Source organism: Sus scrofa, chromosome 13 (genome assembly GCF_054392235.1).
Source record: "Sus scrofa isolate SSC_HxYL_T2T_F1_AM1 chromosome 13, Sscrofa_HxYL_maternal_Yorkshire_Landrace_v2.0, whole genome shotgun sequence".
NCBI lineage: Eukaryota > Metazoa > Chordata > Mammalia > Artiodactyla > Suidae > Sus > Sus scrofa.
This window is the reverse complement of record NC_139395.1, coordinates 83,723,759-83,747,209: the sequence shown is the minus strand read 5'-3', so window position 1 is coordinate 83,747,209 and position 23,451 is coordinate 83,723,759. Positions and strand designations below refer to the sequence as shown.

The following is a 23,451-nucleotide window of genomic DNA, read 5'->3' as shown; positions in this document are numbered from 1 at the left end:
AGGCCTCAATCCTCTGGTTGTGAGCAGGGAAGCCCTAACTCAAGCTGGCCTCAGCTGCAATGGCTGTGTGAGTACAGAGTCCAAGGGACAGTATCTCCTTCAGGCACAGCCGGATCCAGGGGCTCCAACTGTCATCAGGGCCTCACCGCCCCTCTGAGTGGCTTCCGTGCTCAGACAGGCCCTCCCTTCTTGGCAGCAAGATGGCCTGGCAGCCCCAGGAGACCGCTTTCTCAGTTCTGCGGAAGTTCCAGGAGAACTGGGTCACATTCACTCCCTGAGCCAATTGCCAAGGCTGTCCCTGGGCCTAGGGAGTAGGACCAGCCCTCCCAAACCACAGCCTGGGGTTGGAGACATTCCCCAGAGACCCAGGCCGATCTGGAGGCTGTCCCCATGGAGTGTTAGCTGACCCTGGGGAGGCACTAAAAGCAGGCAGACATGCCAGCACCCTCTGCCTTGGTCCCACACTGGAGAAATGGGTCCACACACCCAGGTGGCCATGGCTTAGAAGGATCAAGGGGAGTAGGGCCCTCAGGGAGGGTCCCACGTCATTTCCTCTGGGGTGCCTCTTGTGGAAGCACCCCCTTCCCTGACCCTCACCCCTCTAGCCCACAGGCCACCTACCCTCGGGTAGGGCAGAGCTGGGAGGACAGAGCCGCAGGGCCCCGCCAGCTGTGAAGCGGGCTGGCAGCAGCTGTGAAACCCAATTAGAAACATGTGGGTTCCACTCCCTGAAATTCCATGGGCTTTGCACATGGGATGGAGCAGGGCAGCAGCTCAGACAGGGACAGGCTTGTGTGTCCCATAGGGAGCTGGATATCAGCTCCTACCTCCTGGCCCCACCAGAGGGTCGGTTCAGGAGGCCCCACTGGGGCCCTACCATGTCTGGCTAAGGCCCCCGTGCAGGGCACTGGGCATTGTTCCCAGGGACACTGACCAGTCTGGGTGAGGTTTCTGGCTTGGGGGTCAGCACAGGGTCTGGACAACTGGAGCCTGCTGTGCTGCCCATTCTTTCTTGGGCAAACCACTTTGTTTCTCTGTGCCTCAGTATCCTTGTCTGTAAAATGGGTGTAATGATGGTACCAACCTCACCGGATTGCTGGGCGGAGAATTTGGTGAATTAATATAGTGTGAAGTGCTCAGAACTGTCTTGGAGCATAGTGAGAGCTGTAGGAGCTAGTCACCGCCACCGTCGCTAGTGCTCGTGGTTTATTACTGTTAGTATTGGCATCTCTTGGGCTCTGGGTTTACGTGGGCCCCTGAGGTTCCCCTCAAGGAGCTCCCTGCACGATTCACAGTAGGGAGAAAAGACCCCTCACCTGTGGCCTTCACCCTGGCCCTCAGTTCCAGACTTCAGTTTCTGGCCGGAGACTCAGATGGGAATTGAGAGACCACCTCTGCCCTCTGACCTTGGGTAGCTCCCCTCCTCCCTGAACCCAGGTTCTTGCCCCTCCCAATTCCCCTCCCTTTGAAGTAGCCCCAGTGGCTCCACCTCTGACATGGGGCTGCAGAGGCCCAGGCTCTCTCCAGGACTCCCTGGAAGCTGGTGCTTCCACTCAGAGGCTGTAACTCTCGCCTGGGGTGTGGCACCAGGGCCCTCACCGCCTGTTTCTTGTGGGCCCTTCAGGAGGCTGGGGTTTCTCTTTTCTGAATCATTTATCATGGGTCATTCTGGAAACTGGCATTCCAGAGCTGGGCGGAGTCTTGGAAAGCAGGTGCAGCCCCTCACTTTAGAGCCAGGAAAGGTGAGACCCGCAGACTGAGAGGGGCTGACCCTTGACCTCAGCCTCTTGGCCTCCTCTGAGAGGCACACTGTGCAGCAGCCACAGGGACCCAGCCCCACCAGGCAGTAACTGCATCTTTCTGTGCCTCAGTTTCCTCGTCTGTAAAGTGGGGTCGGTGAACTCTGCTGACAGGCTCGTGTGAGGTGGTGTGTGGGAGGCAGCAGGCATGCTGCCCTTGGTGGTTGTGGCTGCTGGGTTTTTTTTTTGGTCTTTTTGCTATTTCTTGGGCCGTTCCCACGGCATATGGAGGTTCCCAGGCTAGGGGTCCAATCGGAGCCGTAGCCACCAGCCTACGCCAGAGCCACAGCAACAAGGGATCCGAGCCGCGTCTGCAACCTACACCACAGCTCATGGCAACGCTGGATTGTTAACCCACTGAGCAAGGGCAGGGACCGAACCCGAAACCTCATGGTTCCTAGTCAGATTCGTTAACCACTGTGCCACGACGGGAACTCCCTGCTGGGTTTTGTTTATAGTGTTTGCTCATGCCATGGGCGGCCTGATTCCTCCCTGGGGAGCAGGACTGCACAGGCTGGCTGGGGTAGCATTGCCTCCTGTCTCTTCTGAAAGGCCCTGGCGTCACCCCTCCTTGTGTTTGACCGCAGAACCCTCAAGACTGCCCGCAGATCCTACCCGCAGCCCTGGCTCCTGTGCCCACGGGCAGCTCCCAGAGCGTCCCGGTGCATCTGGCCAATGCTGCCTTCTTCCAGGTAAGTGGAAGCCGGGCGGGGTGGGGGCGGGGCGGGGGCTAGGAGAGCACAGCCCCAGGTGGGGAACCCCTGCTCTGGGCCTACCTACATGCTGTGGTTTTCTTGCTCTGCGTCTCCAGGCTCTGTTTGAGAAAGCCTCACTCTGGTTGCATGGAGCTAGGGGCAAAGAAAGCAGGTGGTGAGGGCCAGACCATGGGGCCATCCCCAGCTTCTGCAAGAAAGCCTGGCCAGGACCCACAGACGCCCTCCCCTCTAAAGCTCCCCTGACAGAACCAGACCCAGCTCCCACCCAGCGCCACAGCCCACAAGTGACATGATCCATGCTGTGGCCACCCTGACCCCATGCAGAGTGATGAACCTGGACACATGTCCCTAGTTGGTGGCTGACATGTCTTCCTTGGAGGATGGCTGGAGGACCCCTCGGCTGCCCCCTTCCCCATGGCCCAGGAGGGGAAGTAGATGCTTCCAGGTCACATGGCAGAGGGCTGGACCTTCGCCCTAGTCCTGGACTCCTTATGGAGTGCTCTGCCCCACAGCCTGCCCCGCCCCCATCCATCTGGGCTGCGGGAAGGGCTGCAGCCCCTTTCTGGGTCCCTCCTGGAGGAGCGTCCTGGGTGGGAAGCGTTGATGAGTCCTGGAGGCGTGCCAGGTACCCCCCTCCCCAGTTCCTGGGGACTCGCCATCTGTCGCTTCCATGGGGGAGCTGAGGCCCGTGATGGCTGTCACACGTGGGGACCACGTGCCAGGCATCTGGGATGTGTCAGGCAGCTTCGTGGCAGAGCTGCAGTGCAGCAAGGGACAGGGCAGAGCTTCCAGGAACATCAAGGGGCCTGCGCCTGAATGGAGAGCAGCAACTGCCTGGGTACCAGAGCCTGGCCTGGGAGGCCCAAGTCCTGGGTTTGGGTCCCGGCTGCTGCTGTTCAACTGTGTAACCGCCTGCACAGGGCTTTAGGGATTCTTCAGCCCTCCTGCCCCCAAGCCTGCTTCCAGAACACTGAGGGTGAACAGAGCCCCCTGCCTAGGCTCTGCAGCAGCTGTGTTTGTTGAGCCCAGGACAGGCTGGACCTGCCATCCTAAGCTCAGGGACTCAAGACACTGCCTCCCAGCTCGGTGTGGCAGAGCACAAATGAGCTTTCAGCCCTGTCAGCAGCCACTTTCCTGTGTTGGTTTCAGAGCAAAGAGGGAGGGGGGCAGGCAGGGGGGTTGCTGACCTGCTTTCTCCTCAGGGTGTCACATCTGTCAGTGACAGGGACATAAACAGGAAGTCTTGCCACAAGGCTGGCCTATTACTCACAAAACCCAGTTTTGTTCACTCAGCAAATATTTATTGATGCTGCCCCCAGAGGCCTGTGCTGGGCTGAGGGCAGGATGAGACTGGGGAATTGGCCTGTTTATTCATGCAACGAGCATTTATTGAGCACCTACTGCATACTAATAACAGCCAGCATATATTAGGCACCCACAGTGTGCAACCCACTAAAGATAAATGATCTTCTATTTCCCTAGAACCCTGCAGAGTAGGGAAGCCTCTTTCCATTACAGAGTTTAGAAACATTGAGGCCCAGAGAGGAGGAGCCACTTGCATGTGGTCACACAGCTAGGAAGTAGCAGAGGCGAGATTTGAACCTGGGCCTGTATGAGGTAGAACCTGAACACTTTTAAGTGCCACCTGCTTCTGGAGGTATCAGAGGGGCCGAGACCTAGCCTGACCCTCCCCAGCAGGTGGGGAGGCAGGTGTACACAGAGCCTGGGCAGGGGGTAAGGGTCAGGCACAGGCCTTAGGAGCTAAATAGAGCTCCCCCACATACCCCAATATTCATTGCCAAATATGTAAATATTCAAATCCCGTGATTTGATGGGGGGAGTCTGGAAAGGCTTTGGAACTTGGGACGTTGGAGTGGATTTGGAGGCTGTGTTGGGTTTTGCTGGTCCCAAGAGTGGGCTTGGGCAAAAGCCTGAGGGCAGGACAGCCTGTGCTATGTCGGAGCAGGTCCTGTGTGGCTGGCTCCTGGGCCTCCTGGGCCCAGAGGTGGGAGGTGTTGAGGTTAAAGAGCAGGATGAACCTTGAATGTCAGTCACGCTGAAGTTAGGACTTTCCGAGCTGAGTGAAAGGCTCTGGGTTTAGGCCCCTAGGAGATGTCGGTGAGGCTTTTAGTGGCATGGGGAGCACGAGGCCATGTTCTAGGTGTTCATGTATGCTCTGCCTCCTTCAGGTGTTGGACATGGAGGCCAGGAAGGGCTTTGGGGAGGATATAGAGCCCAGGTGAAGGCCTGGTGGTAGGACTGCACCCACTCTTCAGGCAGCGGTCCTTGACGTCCTGGTGAGGGTATGGGGTGCTGACCTCACTCTCCCACCCCGTCTCCTGCAGGGCACAGCCCTTGAATGTAGTTTTGGGCAGGAGGAGATCTTCGAGGCCGTGTGGGTGAATGAATCAGCCGTACGCTGCAACCAAGTGGTGGTGAGTGGTGTGGCTTTAACAAGGGGATGGGGGCAAGGGCAGGCCTGCACAAGTCCAGACACTGCACTCCTTCCTCTCTACCTCCCCCTCTTGGTTCCCTTGTCCCCAGTAGCCCTGCCGTCATCTATCTTCCTGACATCCCCTCCCCTGACCGAGCCCTAGACACTATTCACACCCCTCATGCTTTTTCCTGTCCTTTTGCAGCTGCACACGACCCAGAAGAGCCAGGTGTTTCCACTCAGCCTCCAGCTAAAGGGACGGCCAGCCCGATTCCTGGACAGCCCTGACCCTGTGACAGGTGGGACCCCCACCCCCCTTACCTGGCCTCAGGGGACTCTGCCACACTAGGCGGGACTCAGCCCTGGGGGACTCATTTGGTGCTGGGTGTCCCACCTCGCCACTGCCTGGCACACACCTCTCAAACCCCAGCCCTGCCTTTCTGAACTGGGTCACTCACTCTGTACTTACTGAGCAGCTCCTCGGAGCCTGGCACGACATGCTGGGGGCATCCCTATGCTAAGGCTGTGCAACCCCGGGCACTCGCCTGTCCCTTTCTGAGCCTCACTGTCCTTGTGTGAACTGAGGGCGCAGGCCCGTTTGCAGAGGGCATGGTGTGGATTTGCTGAGAGGATGCACACAAAGCCTTTTGAGGGTATCTCAGGGACAGTCAGCGCCCCCGAAGGCTGGCTGCTGTCCTTGCTCTTATTATATGTATTGACTCAATACGTATAATAAGAGGAGGCCTGTTCATGGAGGGCCTCAGACATCCCTGTGGACCTGGGGACCCCCATATCCATAGCATGAACATCCCAGACAGAAGTCCCAGGACCAGCCTGCACAGCCTGAAGCCCCAGGGGACCTGCCCTGCACTCCTTGGGCCACCCTGGGTGTCTGAGGCCCACAGAGGCCGCATTGCTCAATGATTCCCTAGCATCCTGCAGCTCTACTTGGGGCTCAGGGACCCATTTAGGCCTGGGTGTGAATCCAGCTCTGCTACTCACAAGCTGTGTGACCTTGGACAAGTCACTCTGCCTCTCTGAGCCTCATCTCTTATCTATCAAATGGGGCTAATAAACAGTTTGAGGTGAGGATGAATTTAAATGGGGCTGTGGCTGTGCTGTGCTTAGCAGAGCCCCTGGGGAGGTTGGAGAAGGTACTAAGAAGTTCATGGGGGTCTAAGAACCAGAGCCCCCCTGACCTATGCTGCCTTCATGTCTCCTGCAGTGGAGGTCTATAACTGTGCCATGGGCAGCCCCGACTGTTCCCAGTGCCTGGGCCGGGAGGACCTGGGCCACCAGTGTGTGTGGAGTGATGGCTGCCGTCTGCGAGGGACCCTGCAGCCCCTGCCTGGCACCTGCCCTGCGCCTGAGATCCGGGCAGTAAGCACACACAACTGTCCCTTCCCCTCAGAGGCCTGTGGCACCCACCAGCCTAAATGTGCACATGCACAGCGCAGCACACGTGATTACATATACCCGGGCACACACCTGGCCACCTGCTGGGTGCCAGGCCCCACCTGGTGCTGGAGATATGGCAGTGAACAAAATAAGCACCTGCCTTCCCAGAGCTAATGTCTTAGCTGGTGAGGGGGGATAGTAATGAGAAAGGAAATGATTTCTATCTAGAAGGTGGTAAGTGCTGCGGGGCAGTAGCAGGGCAGGGGAGTCAGGTGTCTGGGGTGGAGGAGATCCTGAGTGTCTCTAGTTTGTGTAATGAGGTCAGGGAAGCCTTGCTGATGAGGGGAAAATCAGCACTGCCGGTAACTCCCAAGCCTTTTTTTTTTTTTTTGCTTTTTAGGGCCCCACTTATGGCATATGGAGATTCCCAGTCTAGGGGTCGAATTGGAGCTGTAGCCCCCAGCCTACACCACAGCCACAGCAATGCAGGATCTGAGCCTTGTCTGGGACCTACACCACAGTTCATGGCAATGCCGGATCCTTAACCCACTGAGCAAGGCCAGGGATCGAACCTGCAACCTCATGGTTCCTAGTCAGATTCATTTATGCTGTGCCATGATGGGAAATCCAAGCCTTGGTTTTAATTAAGAAAAAAACTCAGGGGAGGATTCTGATTGGCTTAGTCTGGCCAGGTGCCCATGCTGTCAGCTCTGGCTGGGATTCAGGAGCATGTGGTCACATATGGCCACTGGGAGTGGATCTCAGTGTCCCCTGGAGACCCCCCTCAAATAGCACTGACCCTGTCGCTGTGCACCGGTGTCCCCAAACCCGAGCTGGCCCAGTGACCTGCCCAGCGGCTGACAGTGCCGTTGCTCTCAGAGCCCCTGCTGCGTGATGGGTCTGTGTGGCCCTGCCTCCCAGGTGCCTGTGACAGTGGTGGGGAAGCCAGCCAGCATCCCAGCCTCAGAATCCCACTTGCCCCTCTCTCCGGGCACCTGGCAGATTGAGCCCCTGAGTGGCCCCTTGGACGGCGGGACCCTGCTGACCATTCGTGGCAGGAACCTGGGCCGGCGGTTCAGCGATGTGGCCCACAGCGTGTGGATTGGCAGCGTGGCCTGTGAGCCTCTGGCTGACAGATACACAGTGTCGGAGGAGTGAGTAGAGGGCAGTCTGGGGGGTCATTCTGAGTGGCCTGCAGGCCCCACTCAACTGAAAGTGCCCACTGCATCTTTGCCCTCCCCTCTGCCCTCTGCCATCCCCCCTGTCATCCCTCCTCTGCCTTCTGCCACCCCCATCATCCCCCTCTGCCACCCCCCATACCCTCTGGCCCCACCCCCACCACCATCCCCTCTCCTTGGCACCCTTCTGCACCAGAAGTCCCTTGCTCCCAGGTCTCCTCACTTTGCTTAAGGCATTCCCACCAGGCATGGGGACACCAGTCCTTATCCTTCCGGTCCCCCTGTAGGTCTGCTCCTCTGGGAAGCCCTCCCACACTCCCCTAGACCAGCCCTACCTCCCCAGAAGCCTTGCTCTGATGAAAGGAATTGCAGTTCGGAAGGTGTAGGGGCTGCCGGGTGGGGCAGAGGTCTGGGTCTGCAGCAGCGGAGCCTGGCCCCTGGAGCAGGGGGTGAGCTGATTTCCTTTCTGGCCATTCAGTCAGGCTTGCAGATAAAGCCATGAGTCTACCAGCCCAACAGATGTTCTTAGGGTTGGAGAACTTTCAAATGTCCCCAAAGACCATCTTGTCCAGTCCTCTTGTCTTTATTTGCAGAATTGTGGGAAAGTTAGGTGGGGGGTGGCCCCAGGGAAGAGCTTGGCACCGGGGCGGTACTTAGGAGGCTCAATGGCTGTTCTCTGGCTGACAGGGAGTAGTTTCAGTACTTTGACCTGAGTAGTGCTGCTGGGTGTCCTGGCTGTGAGGGGCAGGACCCACTGCGAGTGGGGTGTGTATGGCTGAGTGTAAGGATGGGGCGGTCACATGCTCTGGGGTGTAGCTGGGGAGGAAGGGGCCCGTCGTTCAAGGGAGCAACCCGACAGCACCTGCCTGACCCCCTGGGATCTGCTGGCTGCTCCTTGACCCAAGTTACCTCCCCCAGGATCGTGTGTGCCACGGGGCCAGCCCCAGGGGCATTCTCGGACGTCGTGACGGTGAATGCTTCCAAGGAGGGCAGGTCACGGGAGCGCTTCTCCTACGTGGTAAGGGAGACTGCTGCCTGCCACCCTGCCCACCCACCCACCTTGGCCCAAGCTGGCCCGAGGCCTGACCGCCTGCCTTTCTCCCCACAGCTGCCCCTGGTGCATGCCCTGGAGCCAACCATGGGCCCCAAGGCAGGGGGCACCAGGATCACCATCCAAGGGAGCGACCTCCACGTGGGCTCAGAGCTCCAGGTCCTGGTGAATGGCACAGAGCCCTGCACTGAGCTGGTGTAAGCTCCTGGGCCAGGTGGGGGGCAGGCTGGGGGGCTGGGGGTCCTCCTCTAGGCATCACCAGGGACCTTACTGGCTGTCTTCTCTTAGCCAGCCACCCCCAACACACACTCTCTGGGCCTCAATTTTCTCGTCTGATAAGAACAGCACCAGTGATCGTGGGGAAGTCTTGTGCCCAGCATACAGTAGGTGCTTCATAAGTACCCTTAAGCTGCAGTGAAAATGGTGATTCTTGCACACATGCTGAGAGCTTCCCTTGGCCCAGGGACATGGTCTAGAACCTCTTGGTGAAATACCTATTTCATTATGCACTTACTGTATACCAGGTCCCATTGATGGGTGTTTCTGTGGACACCAAGAAGAGCCCAACAGTCTCAGTCCTTGGGGGACAGCAGACAGTCCCCCAGAACTAAGGACAGCAGGATTAGTAGAAGTCTGTGCCTTCAGGGTTGTGGGGGCAGAGCCCTCAGTGGGGCAGAAGCTGGGAGGGGATCTCTGGGATGTCTTCTTGGAGGAGGTGGGATGGGGCAGGTCAGAGAAGAGAAGGGAGAGTGTTCAAGGTGGGCGACCAGCCTGGGCAGAGGTGTGGCAGGAGGAATCTGGAAATAAGATTTATGTGCAGGTGGGGCCAGGTGAGTAGGCCCTGTGCCCAGGCAGGGGGAGCCAGGGCCCTGGTAACAAGGCCCACCGTCCTTCGACAGGCGCACGGATACCAGCATTGCCTGCACGGTGCCTGGGGGCGCCCTGCCGGCCTCCGTGCCCGTGTGTGTGCGCTTCGAGCGCCGTGGCTGCGTGCACGGCAACCTCACCTTCTGGTACATGCGGAACCCAGTCATCACAGCCATCCGTCCCCGCCGCAGCCACGTCAGGTGAGACCTGGACCCAGGCCCCAGGCCAGGGTAGGCTCTGGGGCTGCAGGTGGGCTCACAGGGCTTGCTGTCCCCCACAGCGGTGGCAGGACCATCACAGTGGCCGGTGAGCGTTTCCACATGGTGCAGAACGTGTCCATGGCCGTGCACCACATCGGCCGCGAGCCCACGGTGAGGGCCGGGGGCCCAGGGGGTGGGGGTGGCTACGGCCCTGACTGATCAGGCCTCACTCAGCGGCATCTCCTCTTCTCTCTCTCTCTCTCCCTGTCTCTTGCCTCTCTCTCCCTCCCTCTCTCCCCAATTTCCCTGACTGTCCCCATCTCCCATTCTGGCCCTGGCCCTCCCTCACCAGCTCTGTAAGGTTCTCAACTCCACTCTCATCACCTGCCCATCGCCCGGCGCCCTGAGCAATGCGTCTGCACCCGTGGACTTCTTCCTCAATGGGCGGGCCTATGCGGACGAGGCGGCAGTGGCCGAGGAGTTGCTGGACCCCGAGGAGGCCCAGCGGGGCAGCAGGTTCCGCCTGGACTACCTCCCTGACCCGCAGTTCTCCACGGCTAAGAGGGAGAAGTGGATCAAGCACCACCCTGGGGAGCCGCTCACCCTGGTCATCCATGTGAGCGCCGTGGGGGGCGGGTGCCAGAGGTGGGGAGGTGGCCAGGCTCAGCCTTGGGCCTCACGAGTACCCCCTCTGCACCCACAGAAGGAGCAGGACAGCCTGGGCCTCGAGAGCCATGAATACCGGGTCAAGATAGGCCAGGTGAGCTGCGACATCCAGATCGTCTCCGAGAGGGTCATCCACTGCTCAGTCAATGAGTCCCTGGGCACAGCCGAGGGGCAGCTGCCCATCACGGTGAGTGGACCATGCATGAGAGGCAGAGGTGGGTTTGGCCCCCAGCCCTGCCCCAGGTGCCTGAGCAACAGCCCCCCAACCGGCACGTCTCGGCTGAGCATTTCCAAGCTCAGAAGCTTAGACAAGCTGCACCAAGCAGAGCTTTACCTCCCCACTTGGCAGATGAGGAAACTGAGACCCAAGAACTTAGTGACCTGTTCAAGGTCAGTGACCATCCCAGCTAGCCTGATGGGGCTGGGCTCTCAGAGGCCGTAAGTGCTGCTTCTACCCAGAGTTTGGGCTGCCAGTTACCAAGTAGAGTCACAGAGGGAGGGACACAGGAGAAGAGAGAGGGCCCAGAAAGTGGGCCCTCTTCTGCCTTGTACCTGCTTACATGCCTTCTGGGACAGGGAGCTCACTCTCTTACAGGCAGCCCATGCCACCCCAGGCTGGCTTTGACTACACAAGCTCCCTTTCACCCACACCCCAGTTCCACTTCTGCCCTTTGAGTCCTAAGAGCTCACAGGCTCCCCTGCGGCTGTTTGGGGACAGAAGCCAGGCTCTGGGAGCTGCCTCGCCTATACTGATTGTGTGCCATGCCCAGGACTAAGGGCTTGACAAGCATGCTCTCATTTAGCTCTCACAGGGTCCCCAGGAGATGGCGTTATCTCTGTCTCGTGGTTGGGGCATCATAGACTTGGAGGGGCTAGGGGACTAGCTCAAGACCACAGCTAGTGGGGGGAAGAGCCAGGACCAAAGTCCAGGGTGGCTACAGCCCCCTCTCCCACCTCCCTGCGCAGATCCAGGTGGGGAACTTCAACCAGACCATTGCCACGTTGCAGCTGGGAGGCAGCGAGACCGCCATCATCGTGTCCATTGTCATCTGCAGCATCCTGCTGCTGCTGTCTGTGGTCGGTAAGGACCCCACCTCCGTGACAGCTGAGAGGACAGACCTGGCCCACCTCACCCCGCCCTCTGCAGCTCAGTGGACAGCAGAGAAGGCCGAGCAGGCCGGGGTGCCCTGCACACAGGCATGGAGGTGGGAGCGGGTTAGGCCCTCCGAGGTGGGTGAGGAGTGTGCCCAGCGCCGACACAGAGGGTGGGGACACAGCTGGTGCCACATGTGCTGGCCCCAGGCTGAGAGCCTGTGTGCCAGGCCAAAGGGCTTAGGACTGGGTTTTCCAGTCCACAGGGAGCTCATGGAGGTACTTAGAAGAGGCTGGTTCAGGGAAGGTTCACTTTCATCTTAGGCAGCTATGCTGCTCTTAAAGTAATGGTTATAAAAGTAATGTATTCAGTGAAGAGAGGAACCTCAGCCTCCTGCACCGATGGTAGGAATTAAAAGAATTAAAGTGGTACAAGTGTGGTAGAAAACTCTCTGGGAAAACATACATTATATATATGTGTGTGTGTGTATATGTATGTATATATACATACACACACATACATCTATATTATATCCCAGAAAGGGATTAAAATACAGTACTGTTTTGTCATCTTTTAAAAAGTTCTTCATTCACAAGTGAGGCCTGGCCAGAGTAGAAAGAATTGAAAATCCTCAGAAGCAGAAAGAGAACAGAAAGCAGAAAGCAGCCGTGCTTCTGTCATCCTGGGAAATCTACTTTTTACCAGGGGCTTAAACACACACTCGTTTTTTATTGTAAGAATAGGACATGGGAGCCTCCTATTCCTGGCCATTTCCCAAGCCCTCGGCCTGTAGCTTTCAGCCCACTCTGGGGTGGGGACAGCAGCAGGCAGGACCTTCCCTTCAGGCCAGGCCCCACACACGCTGGGCACCACCGCACACTCTCCCAAGGCCCCTCAGGGCCTGACCATCCCTCTGCTGCCCACAGCCCTGTTCGTCTTCTGCACCAAGAGCCGCCGTGCCGAGCGCTACTGGCAGAAGACGCTGCTGCAGATGGAGGAGATGGAGTCCCAGATCCGAGAGGAGATCCGGAAAGGTAGCAGGCAGGGACCACGTGGGACCTCGGGCCTCTGCTTCCTCTGCTGGTCCACTCACGGCCACCTGCCTGTCCTCCAGGCTTCGCTGAGCTGCAGACAGACATGACAGACCTGACCAAGGAGCTGAACCGCAGCCAGGGCATCCCCTTCCTGGAGTACAAGCACTTTGTAACCCGCACCTTCTTCCCCAAGGTCAGTTTGCGCCTGTGCCAGTTCCCTCTGGGGCTCCTCAACCCATCCCTGGGCCCCAAGAACCCAGAGGTCACTTTCATCCCCTGTGGGAGAATTTGGCAGGTGCATCATGGGCCACTGAGTAGTGCAAAACGTACCCGCCCAGCCGCGGGCGCCTGCGCTGCGCTGCCTGGCCAGCAGGCCCGGTTTCTCCCCGCTTTCCTTCTCTGCTCCCTTGATGTTTAACTGTCCGTACACAAGCCCGCTTTCCCCCTGCAGAGCTGGGCCTGCCTCTTACTGAGCAGAGGAACAGAGGCCCCGGCTCACTGACACCCTCTAACCTCTGGGCCCCTGGGGCTCCGCCTCCCCTCCTGTCTTCTGGACTCTGCCCCATCCCTGCCCTGCCCCCACCTTCCCTGGCCTGTTGAGGGTATTTGGGCCTGTAACCAGCACCTCCTCTGGCCCTGTCGACACCCTTCTGCACGCAGCAGCCAGAGAGCCCGTGTAGTGTCCCTGCAGCCCTTTCTGCCTCGGTTTCCCTCCTTCTACCCTGAGCTGCTTTGCTTCCTTTTGAGCCTCATATGCTCCAGCTTTGCCACATACTGCCTCATGCTGATTCTGCTCCTCTTCCTCCCCTGGCATCCTGTGGCCCCTGAGCGTGGCCCACGGCCTCTCTTCTTTATAAACTGGGCTCTTGCATGTGTTAAGCAGCCCCTGGAGGAGTCATGGGAGCGTGCAGCCCTGCTGAGCTGCTGGGCATCTGCCTCCACAGTGCTCCTCCCTCTATGAAGAGCGTTATGTGCTGCCATCCCAGACCCTCAACTCCCAGGGCAGCTCCACGGTGCCGGAGACGCACCCACTGCTGGGAGAGTGGAAGGTGAGTACCCCAACCCCGCACGCACACATGGGGCTTCCCCAGTTTCCAGCTCATTGGATCCATTGGTCCTAATCCTGGGGAGTGGGGAGGAACCTGCTGTTGTGAGGTAGTGAGCTCTCCATCCCAGAAGGTATTCAAGTGGCCATTCAGGGTACCTGAGTGCTGACCTCTAGGCCAGGTCGTGGGGGGTGGGATTGAGTCCCCTTAGATGTCCCCCTCCATCTGCTGCTTCGAGAATGGAAGGTGAGAGGGTCCCCCACACAGGGACACTGGGCTGCCTTCTGCACCCTTACCCCTGCTGAGCCCCACTTTTGAAGTCAACTGAGCCATCATTCCCAGTGACTTACCTGTGAAAGGTGATGAGTTCCCCATCCCAGGAGGCCTTCACAGAGCCATTCTGGGGATCATGAGTGCTGACAGCTAGGCCAGGCAGTGACACAGGACCCCTGTGGACCACCCACCCCTGCAGATCCCTGAGAGCTGCCGGCCCAACATGGAAGAGGGCATCAGCCTATTCTCCTCGCTGCTCAACAACAAGCACTTCCTCATCGTCTTTGTCCATGCGCTGGAGCAACAGAAGGACTTTGCAGTGCGGGACAGGTCAGGCTTCAGGCTTCGGGGAAGGGGCAGGGCCTGGCGGAGGGGGCAGGGCACCACTCCTAGGTCTGCCTGGGCGGTTTGCAAATCCCCATGTCCCCTGGGCAGCAGTCATGTCCCCAGCATCAGGCCCTGGGTCCTAGGACTCCAGATGTCCTGAGACGCCCCCCTGTGCTTCCCCTTCCTGATCCTGGGTGCCCAGGACAGGACTCGTGGTCACAGTGGTCATGGTGCGTGTTAGGAGAGGTAGCCCTTACTTCAGCCTCACTTACCTGTCTGTGTCCAGTGCCAAGGTGGACCACCCCACCATGTGGTCCTCAGATCCCAGGGCCTCCCGGTGCGGCTGGTGCAGATGCCCCTGCATCTGCCCGCAGGTGCAGCCTGGCGTCCCTGCTGACCATCGCACTGCACGGTAAGCTCGAGTACTACACGGGCATCATGAAGGAGCTGCTGGTGGACCTCATCGATGCCTCTGCTGCCAAGAACCCCAAGCTCATGCTGCGGCGCACAGAGTCTGTGGTCGAGAAAATGCTGACCAACTGGATGTCCATCTGCATGTACAGCTGCCTGCGGGTAAGGCCACTGGGACAGGCACCCGTGTGTAGGGCAGCCATGTCACTGCCACCACCGGGCCCAGCTTCACCAATAGGTCTGACTTCATTTTACCCTCATGCCAACTCTGCCAGGGGTTGTGTGGATGAGGAAAGAGGCTCAGAGTGGGTAGGACAGGGCCATAGGAGCCCTTGCCCAGATGGGGAACCCAGGCTCAGAAGAGCCCTGGCTTCCTGCAGAGGTCAGAGCAAGCCTGGGACGGGAGCTTTGTTTCAGAAGATTGTTTTCTCAGTCCTCAGACCCTCCCTAGGTGCCTTTGGGCCCCTGCTCTGGGTTCAGGGGATAAATAAGACCTGGGTCTGGCCCTGGAGGGACTCCCAGTCTTCGAGGAGACAGGTGTGGAAGTAAATGAAAATACAGAGTAATAAATGCCATACGGCAGCGCTCAACGCTGCGGCTCCTGACCTGGCTGGAGGGTTCCAGGTGGCTTCCAGAGGTGAGACCTGAGGGCTCAGGAGGAAAAAGGCAGGTAAAGGTTGAGTGGGGAGGGTGTCCAGGCTTTGGTTATAGCAGGAGCAGAGGAAGGAGGAGGGAATGTTCTGGAAAGAAACTGAAGGAGTCCAGCAAGTCTTTCTGTGGAGAGAGGAGGCTGGTGGGGCCTGGGAGCCAGGGCCTTTCACCTTCTGCCAAAAGGATCCCATCAGGATTTTTCTGCAGAATAAGAGAGGCTCAGCCCCTGGTCTTGTCCATGGTCCACTAGCTGCTCTACAGTGGTCGCGGCCAGGGACGTGTCTGAGAATCGTGGGCAAAAGGCCCAGGCCCCCTATACCAGGTCTCAGATGTCCTGGGTTTTGGTCCTTCTTTGGCACAAACCAGCCCTGCGACTCTGGACAAGGCGTTGCCTTCACTTGATCTGAGCTTCCTTCTGTCAAATGGGGCCTCTACCTTTGGGCCTGGAGCTGGTGAGCCTGGCGGGCGCTGTGGAGGAAGCGGGGGAATAAGGGGGGAACCATGAGGCAGGGCCTGGGCAGAGGTCTTGTTCTGAGAGGAACCACAGGGGCTGCAGTGGACTCTGGACCCATCTCCTGGCCCTCGTGTGGCTCAGCAGGCTTTCCTGAGTGTCTGCTTCCCCCTCCAGAAAGGTGGGCATCAGTGGAGAACTGGATCAGGAGGAATGTCTTTGCCAAATCTGCCTAATGCTATTATGACTTAATTTTTCTTTTTTTTTTTTTCTTGCTCCCGTGGCTTATGGAGGTTCCCAGGCTAGGGGTCCAATTGGAGCTGTAGCTGCCAGCCTTCGCCAGAGCCACAGCAACACGGCATCCAAGCCACATCTGCAACCTACAGCACAGCTCACGGCAACACCGGACCCTTAACCCACTGAGCGAGGCCAGGGATTGAACCCTCAACCTCATGGTTCCTAGTCAGATTCGTTAACCACTGAGCTATGACGGGAACTCCATGACTTAATTTTTCTTTAACTCACCATTTTTACCTAAATATTCACCATCAATGGAACACAGTGTCACTTGCTATAACATGACTGTGAAAATTAGCTCAGAGCTTTGGAGGGCGGCCAAGGCCCTTTCCGGCCGTGTATGCTTTATCAAAGGGAGAATGGTGAGGGTAGGGGTGTTTGGGGCTCCCTACGCTCATCAGGCTGTGATTGCCGTTATTTGAGGCCATGTCTGTGTTCTGGTTCCATCTAAACGAACCCTGGAGTCTTAGCACAAAGAATCATAGGCTTATGAGTCAACTGATCTGGTGTTCGAGTTCAGTTCTGCCCCTTTCCTGCTGGGTGACCCTGAGCAGGTTGCTTGCCCTCTCTGAGTTTTGGCAGTGAAGACACCCTTGTACCTGGAAGGCTTGCTGGGATGATGAAATGAGTGTGGGCACCCACAGCTGGTGGTGTTTGGCCTTGGAGTCCGTGGAGACACTCTGGGTGGGGGTGGCGGCAGTGGCGGGTTCAAAAAGAGGATTAAGCAGGCAGCCACGGAGGTGTTGCGGCGGAGCCGGGGGGGACAGTGAAGGTTTTTGGCATGGGGGGCAAAGGCTGGGGATCTGGTATCTGGAGGGTGGGCTGCAGGTGGTGGGCATAGCCTGACAGCCCTGCCCACCCCAGGAGACGGTGGGGGAGCCATTCTTCCTGCTCCTGTGCGCCATCAAGCAGCAGATCAACAAGGGCTCCATCGACGCCATCACGGGCAAGGCCCGCTACACACTCAATGAGGAGTGGCTGCTGCGTGAGAACATCGAGGCCAAACCTCGGGTGAGCCGAGTGGCCAGGCGGCTGGCCTGGGAGGGCCCTGCCTCCACCCCCAACCCAGCACCCAGGGCAGTGCCTGGGGGCACCCACTGACTTGCTCCCCTCTCTCGTGCAGAACCTGAACGTGTCCTTCCAGGGCTGCGGCATGGACTCACTGAGCGTGCGGGCCATGGACACGGACACGCTGACCCAGGTGAAGGAGAAGATCCTGGAAGCCTTCTGCAAGAACGTGCCCTACTCCCAGTGGCCACGCGCCGAGGACGTGGACCTCGGTGGGCAGGGCGGGGGTGGCTTCGGTGGGCTGGGCCCCTGCCTTGTTCAGACGATCGTCCACTCATGCTCTGGGGCCATGGACCCCATCTGTCAGGAGCCCCTGTTCTGGGGGGCGGTGGAGCCTGCGGTGTGAGGACCTGCAGGTGACAGCCACAGCCTTGGTCACCAGGAGAGGCCACCCTAGCAACTCTGACATCCCCAGTGACAGCCTGAGGCTGAGCACTATCCAGAGCTCCTGCTCTACACTCACCACCCTGGCACCCCCTCCCTCCTGGTACAGCTGGGGAAGGAGAGAGGTGTGGGTGCCCCTGGTCTCTCTCACCCCCGCAACTCCCCACCCTGACACCCTGCTCCCGCCCCCAGAGTGGTTCGCCTCGAGCACACAGAGCTATGTCCTGCGGGATCTGGATGACACCTCGGTGGTGGAAGATGGCCGCAAGAAGCTCAACACGCTGGCACATTACAAGGTGGGCCCCAACTCCACTCAGCACCCCTACTCCCACCCTCCCTGACCTCCAACCTCTGACCTCAGCCTCTCCCCTCATCAGATCCCTGAAGGTGCCTCCCTGGCCATGAGCCTCACAGACAAGAAGGACAACACCCTGGGTCGAGGTAGTACTGGTGGACGTGAGGGGGGCATCTAGGCTGGGCCTGCCGCGGCCTCCCTGCAGGGGGCAGGGGCAGGCACCCCTGCCGCAGTGCCGTGTGGGCAGGGCCCGTAGCCGGGCCTCCTCAGGTCTGGTTTCTCGTGGGCAGCGCGGAGGGGCCCAGGACAGGGGCTGTGGTTTTAAGGGGTCTGGGCAGCCGCCAGGCCAGCTGTGCTTTAGGTGGTATCCCTGCTCGGAACCCCCTCCACACCCTCAGATGATCAGGCTGGGGTCCTTGGCTCCTCTGGGTTTGGGGACCCCCGCCCCCCTGAGGTGAGGGGTAGGGGCTTGGGTCTCTCCCAGCAGCTAGTGAGGTCTGGGCCAGGGTAGAGTGGGTGACTGCCGCCCCCGGCCCGCCTCGGGGCCTCACCCCTCCCTGTCTCTGACCAACTCTGTCCTGTTTCTCCTGTCACCCTGTGATGTCTGTCTGTCTGCCTGCCTGCCTCTTCTTTCTGTCTCTGCTTTATCCTCTTTCTTTCTGGATCTCTCTCAGCTCTGGCTTTGCGTTTTTCTCTGTGCCTTGTTCTCTCCACATGTCCCTGGCTCTCTCCATTCCGCTCCATCTTTTTGTCTGCATTTCTGTTTCAACCCCCCAGCTCCTCTCGCTTGTTTATTTATTGTGTTTTTTTTTCTCACAGTGAAGGACTTGGACACGGAGAAGTATTTCCATTTGGTGAGTGCCCCGCCTGCGGCCCTGGGGGTGCCCGCCCCTTGCTGGGTGTGGACTTGGCTTCCACCAGCCTGGGCCTCTGGGGGCAGAGCTCCTGGGCCTGGAAAGGGCTGGGGTGGGGAGTGGGAATGCCACCCAGGGTCACTTGGTGCACCACAGAGCACACGCAGAGCCAGGTGCCTGTGGGTGCATGGCTGAGGACGGCACCGGCCCTGACCACTGGCCACTTCCCTGGCCTCCCAGGTGCTGCCCACGGATGAGCTGACTGAGCCCAAGAAGTCCCACCGGCAAAGTCACCGCAAGAAGGTGCTGCCGGAGATCTACCTGACGCGCCTGCTGTCCACCAAGGTGGGCCCAGCCCCAGCTCAGCGTCTCACTCCACTGGGGCAGCTGGGAGCACTCTTGGGGTGGGGAGGTCGTTCTCACGTGGGACCAGAAGGGTTCAGGTGCAAGAGGCTGAGGAAGGGTTTGCTTGAAGAGTGCCAGCGACAGCTTCTGTTATCAGTCATTGTGACAGATGGCAGCAAGGCCATACAGCTTGGGCACCCAAGAGCCCACACCCCCCACACACACTACCGATTCCCTGCTCTATGTCCCAGTCCTTCTGACACCCCTGGATGGTAGGCTTCACTAACCCATCTCACAGACAGGAAAACTGAGATCCAGACAGGCTAGATGACCATCCTGCTGCCGCCCAGCTTCCCCTTCACCCCACACTCCTCAGTCCCAGCCCCTCAGCTCCCACAGCTGCCAGAGGTGTCTGCTTACCTGCTCCCTGTGGTCCTGGACTGACGACTGCCACCCCCCTCCCATGCAGGGCACGCTGCAGAAGTTTCTAGATGACCTGTTCAAGGCCATTCTGAGCATCCGTGAAGACAAGCCCCCACTGGCCGTCAAGTACTTCTTTGACTTCCTGGAAGAGCAAGCTGAGAAGAGGGGCATCTCAGACCCTGACACGTTGCACATCTGGAAGACCAACAGGTCAGGGGCCAGGGGGCTATGAATGGGAGGGCGGTGCTACTTCATTGTATCATTAGGGGCAGCAGGGGTTCAGGGCCTGGCCTCTCAGCCTGCCTGCCAGGGTTCAGTCTCTATATGCCATTCCAAGCTGTGTGACCTTGGTTAAGTGACTTACCCTCTCTGCGCTTTAGTTTTCCCCAGCTGTAAAACCAGGGCAGTGAAAGTAACTCAGCTTTTGTAAGAATTAGGTGACCCTTGTATACATTTTGCCCTTATCATCACTCCCCTGCCTCTTCTCTTGGGTGGGCACCACTAGCTGTTTCACAGAGGAGCACACTAAGGCTCATGGAGACGTGCCTTACCCTGATCATGTTCCTCCTGGAGGCACATTTTAACTTTTTGGGGTCACCAACCCCACTAAGAAGTTGTTGAAAACCTCAGCCTGACCCTCAGAAAAAAAAATGCCTCGAACCCAGAGGTTTCTGTGTAATTGCCAGGGCTTCTCTGAGCTCAGGGAGTGGGGTTGTCCATATAACCCAGGCCACCGGGGCACTGGGGGAGGGGGGGTGTTACCAATACTCTGGCCTCCCGAGGCCAAGGATCCAGGGCCTGCTGGCCCCCAGCCCTTGCTGGTGGCCCAGCTGGCAGGGGCTTCCTGTGGCCAAGCAAAGGCTGGAGGAGGAGCCGAGGGCTAGAGGAGGCGTGTGGGGGAGAGGGGCGTCTGGCCAGGGGGCTTGTAATGAGAACCACGACTTGGCTTGAGGCTCCTTCACAAGAGCAGGAGGCGCTGCAGGGGGTGGGGGCTGGAAGTGAGGGTGCACTCGTGCCCCTGTGCTACCCTGGGAAACCTGGCCCCCACCCCCTCTGCTGCTGTGGTGCCCTGGGACACTTGTCACCCTCGCCTGTGGCTCAGAAGATGGTGGTGCCTGTAGGTTACCTCTTGTGACAAGTCTCCACTGGCCACAAAGGGCCAAGTCTGCCTGTCCCAGCCCCCTCGATGATCATGTCCTCTGCTGCCTCCCCTCAGGGTGGGCTCACGCTGCTCTGTCACCTCTTGTCCCCAGCCTTCCTCTCCGGTTCTGGGTGAACATCCTGAAAAACCCTCAGTTTGTCTTCGACATCGACAAGACGGACCACATTGACGCCTGCCTCTCAGTCATCGCTCAGGCCTTCATTGATGCCTGCTCCATCTCCGACCTGCAGCTGGGCAAGGTCAGTTGTCCTGGGCAGGCCAGCCCGTGCTGCAGGGGATAGAGATCTTCCTAGGAGGGGAACAGAAGAAGTTCAGATCTGAGGCATATGGGATGAATGGGGTCATCAGACAGGGGACTTCCAGAAACAGACACCCATCGTCAGAAACTTCATAGCTGCAGCCTGGCCGCACCTGCCTCAGGTGTGCCCAGTGCCCACTCTCCATCCTGAGGCCATAGAGCCAGGGGGAGCGTGGGCAGCCTGCTTGGTCCTGCACCTCATAGAACCAGCCAGGCTCCAGGCAGTAGCCTGGATGATCAAGAGCCATCCAGTGGGTGCTGAGAGAAGGGGTGGGCAGAGGGGGACAGGTGGCCAAGACCTCCAAGTACACGCAGGAGGGAGACCCCTGAGGCCTCTATCTGCAGGACAGGACCAGCAGGCACTGGAGGGCGGGTAGGAGCGGTGCAGGCAGAGGGAAGAGCTAGGCCAGGGCGGGAGGCACCAAAAGGTCCTGGCTCTGGGAGCATTCATGAGCGGGGAGTTAGACCTGGCCCTGCATTTAGCCTGTGACAGAGACACACGAGAGGCACACATACTATCTCGGAAGGCAGGATGCCTGGGACAAAGAACTGGGCATGTTTCACATTCAGGCGTAGGAAATGTGTGGTGGGAAATGTTCCACTGAGACAGCGATCAGGCTTCCAGAAACCTGAGCCACCGAGATCCATAACCCTCAGCAAAGATGCGAACAGAACAGACTGTGTGTCAAGGTGCTGGCACAAGCCCTTGCACTTTCACCCCCAAATACAGGTCCCCCTTGAGGTTATCACCCTGGCATTGCTTGGAAAATAGGGCAGGGGCTCCTCGTACAAGGACAGAGGTGGGAGGAGCCCCTGGCCCAAAGCTGGCGGGATAGAGGCGCTCAGTGATGGTGCCACTTTTGTGGCTCGTCTCCACCCGTGTCTTATCCTCTTGTTTCTCCCTCAGGATTCTCCAACCAACAAGCTCCTCTATGCCAAGGAGATTCCTGAGTACCGGAAAATCGTGCAGCGCTACTACAAACAGATCCATGACATGACCCCACTCAGTGAGCAGGAGATGAATGCGCACCTGGCTGAGGAGTCGAGGGTGCGGCCGGCTCTGAGGGGACCTTGCCTGGTGGGGGATGGGGAGGACCAGTGGTGGCAGCGAGGGGCTGTGTCTAAGGAGCAGCCATGGCTGGGCTGGCCGGGTGCTGACCGTGGAGTTAACCCGCTTCCCAGCTCCTGCCTTGTCTTTTCCTCATAGAAGTACCAGAATGAGTTCAACACCAACGTGGCCATGGCAGAGATTTATAAATACGCCAAGAGGTATCGCACCCAGGTGGGTACCCCCAAGTGTGCAGCCCCTGCCCCCTGGGCCACAACACCCCCACTTCAGCCCTGTCCACTTCCACCTGCTCAGGTGCTCACACCCTGGGATGCTGGGGCTTTGGGGGTGGCTGGCAGCTGCAGAGATCTAAGCAGCACGTTGGTCCCACTCTCTGCAGTAGGACCCTGCTGGGTCCCCGGGCTGTGACCCAGCTCCCCCTTGCTCTGCCCTCCCCCTCAGATTGTGGCCGCCCTGGAGGCAAACCCCACGGCGCGGAGGACACAGCTGCAGCACAAGTTTGAGCAGGTGGTGGCCCTGATGGAGGACAACATCTATGAGTGCTACAGCGAGGCCTGAGCCCTTGTTGCCTGGGGACGGGTGCCCACTCTCTGCTTCCTTGTGTCCCCCGTGCCTCTGACTCCGGCTGGGAAATAACTGAACAGAGGCCTGGGGTTGGGTGGCGGGGTGGGGGGGAAGGCAGGGAACCAGGGGCCTCTCTGAGCCAGGCGAAGGAGCCCCCAGCCCTGGCCCTGTGGGCACCGTCCCTTCCCACCTACCCACAGACCCAGGCTCTGGAGTGGGGACTCGAATGCACAGCCTGAACGGCACCCCCACTCACTCTGCTGCGGCCCAGAGCCCTGCCCCACGCGGCCCTGCGCCCATGAACTGACCTTACAGGCAAAGGAGCCGCAGCCGGAAACACTACCTCATCCAACCTGGCGGAGGGGAGGCCCCTGGAACCAGCCCCCGGTTGGTTTCTGCTTCAGCCACCAAAATATCCCCATCATCTCCCCTCACCCAGAGAGGACCTTGGCCACTCACAGCATCAAGCAGCGTCAGATTTTTGTTGCTCAAGTGGCCACCGGTGGAGGAGGCAGCCCCCACTGCCCGTGGCAGGCTCCGTGCTGTCCAGGGAGCCGGTGGGTGGAGGATGTGGGGACAGGTGCTGGGCGATCCTGGTCTCTAGGGAGAAGAGGGGAGGGGGCTGAGTTGCACCAAGGCTGTAGCTGGGCTACTTGATCTTGCTGTAAGTGTTTCTACAGATAGCACCACTTTTTTTTGTTTGTTTTTTTAAAAAAGCTTTTTTATATGTTAAAAAAACTTACCATGCGCCAACTGTGAATAGCTGCCGCTAGTGCAGAGGACCCAGGAGAGGTCCCCGAGGGCTCCCAGCACAACACTGGAAATAATGGTGCCAGGGATGGACAGGCCTGGCGGAGACCCCCGGCGCCCTGAGAACATCACCTTTTCTGTTGCCATTAGAATCGGTGTCTGGCTGACCTGGGGCCTGTGCAGACCCAGCCAGCGCAGGGACAGGCGGGGCCTGCTGGGCTAGAGGGGGAGGCTGGGATGCTCTGGAATCTTCTTTATAATAAAAGCCTGATGGGAAAACGTGCTGTGGGCTCCAGGCTTTATCCTGAGATGCCAAGGCGGAAGATGGCTGTGCTTGTGGCAGAAAG

The 23,451-nt window shown here is 58.9% G+C and overlaps 1 protein-coding gene across 3 annotated transcripts in view; it reads left to right on the top strand.

Moving 5' to 3' along the window:
- The window catches only part of PLXND1 (plexin D1), a 49,788-nt gene extending 26,405 nt beyond the window's left edge, over positions 1 to 23,383 (top strand). For all 3 annotated transcript variants that reach the window (XM_021069365.2, XM_084989475.1, XM_084989476.1), the window contains 28 exons: positions 2,387 to 2,491; positions 4,861 to 4,950; positions 5,155 to 5,248; positions 6,175 to 6,329; positions 7,350 to 7,501; positions 8,444 to 8,543; positions 8,634 to 8,773; positions 9,476 to 9,643; positions 9,724 to 9,814; positions 9,996 to 10,259; positions 10,347 to 10,496; positions 11,276 to 11,390; positions 12,329 to 12,436; positions 12,517 to 12,629; positions 13,381 to 13,485; positions 13,955 to 14,085; positions 14,457 to 14,655; positions 16,757 to 16,903; positions 17,016 to 17,172; positions 17,537 to 17,640; positions 17,722 to 17,785; positions 18,459 to 18,493; positions 18,734 to 18,838; positions 19,308 to 19,471; positions 20,515 to 20,662; positions 21,629 to 21,769; positions 21,929 to 22,003; positions 22,232 to 23,383. In XM_021069365.2, the coding sequence (XP_020925024.2) occupies positions 2,387 to 2,491; positions 4,861 to 4,950; positions 5,155 to 5,248; positions 6,175 to 6,329; positions 7,350 to 7,501; positions 8,444 to 8,543; positions 8,634 to 8,773; positions 9,476 to 9,643; positions 9,724 to 9,814; positions 9,996 to 10,259; positions 10,347 to 10,496; positions 11,276 to 11,390; positions 12,329 to 12,436; positions 12,517 to 12,629; positions 13,381 to 13,485; positions 13,955 to 14,085; positions 14,457 to 14,655; positions 16,757 to 16,903; positions 17,016 to 17,172; positions 17,537 to 17,640; positions 17,722 to 17,785; positions 18,459 to 18,493; positions 18,734 to 18,838; positions 19,308 to 19,471; positions 20,515 to 20,662; positions 21,629 to 21,769; positions 21,929 to 22,003; positions 22,232 to 22,348 (3,537 nt within the window). In that variant the 3' untranslated portion in view covers positions 22,349 to 23,383. The remainder of the gene's footprint in view (positions 1 to 2,386; positions 2,492 to 4,860; positions 4,951 to 5,154; positions 5,249 to 6,174; positions 6,330 to 7,349; positions 7,502 to 8,443; positions 8,544 to 8,633; positions 8,774 to 9,475; positions 9,644 to 9,723; positions 9,815 to 9,995; positions 10,260 to 10,346; positions 10,497 to 11,275; positions 11,391 to 12,328; positions 12,437 to 12,516; positions 12,630 to 13,380; positions 13,486 to 13,954; positions 14,086 to 14,456; positions 14,656 to 16,756; positions 16,904 to 17,015; positions 17,173 to 17,536; positions 17,641 to 17,721; positions 17,786 to 18,458; positions 18,494 to 18,733; positions 18,839 to 19,307; positions 19,472 to 20,514; positions 20,663 to 21,628; positions 21,770 to 21,928; positions 22,004 to 22,231) is intronic.
- The last annotated feature ends 68 nt before the right edge of the window (positions 23,384 to 23,451 follow it).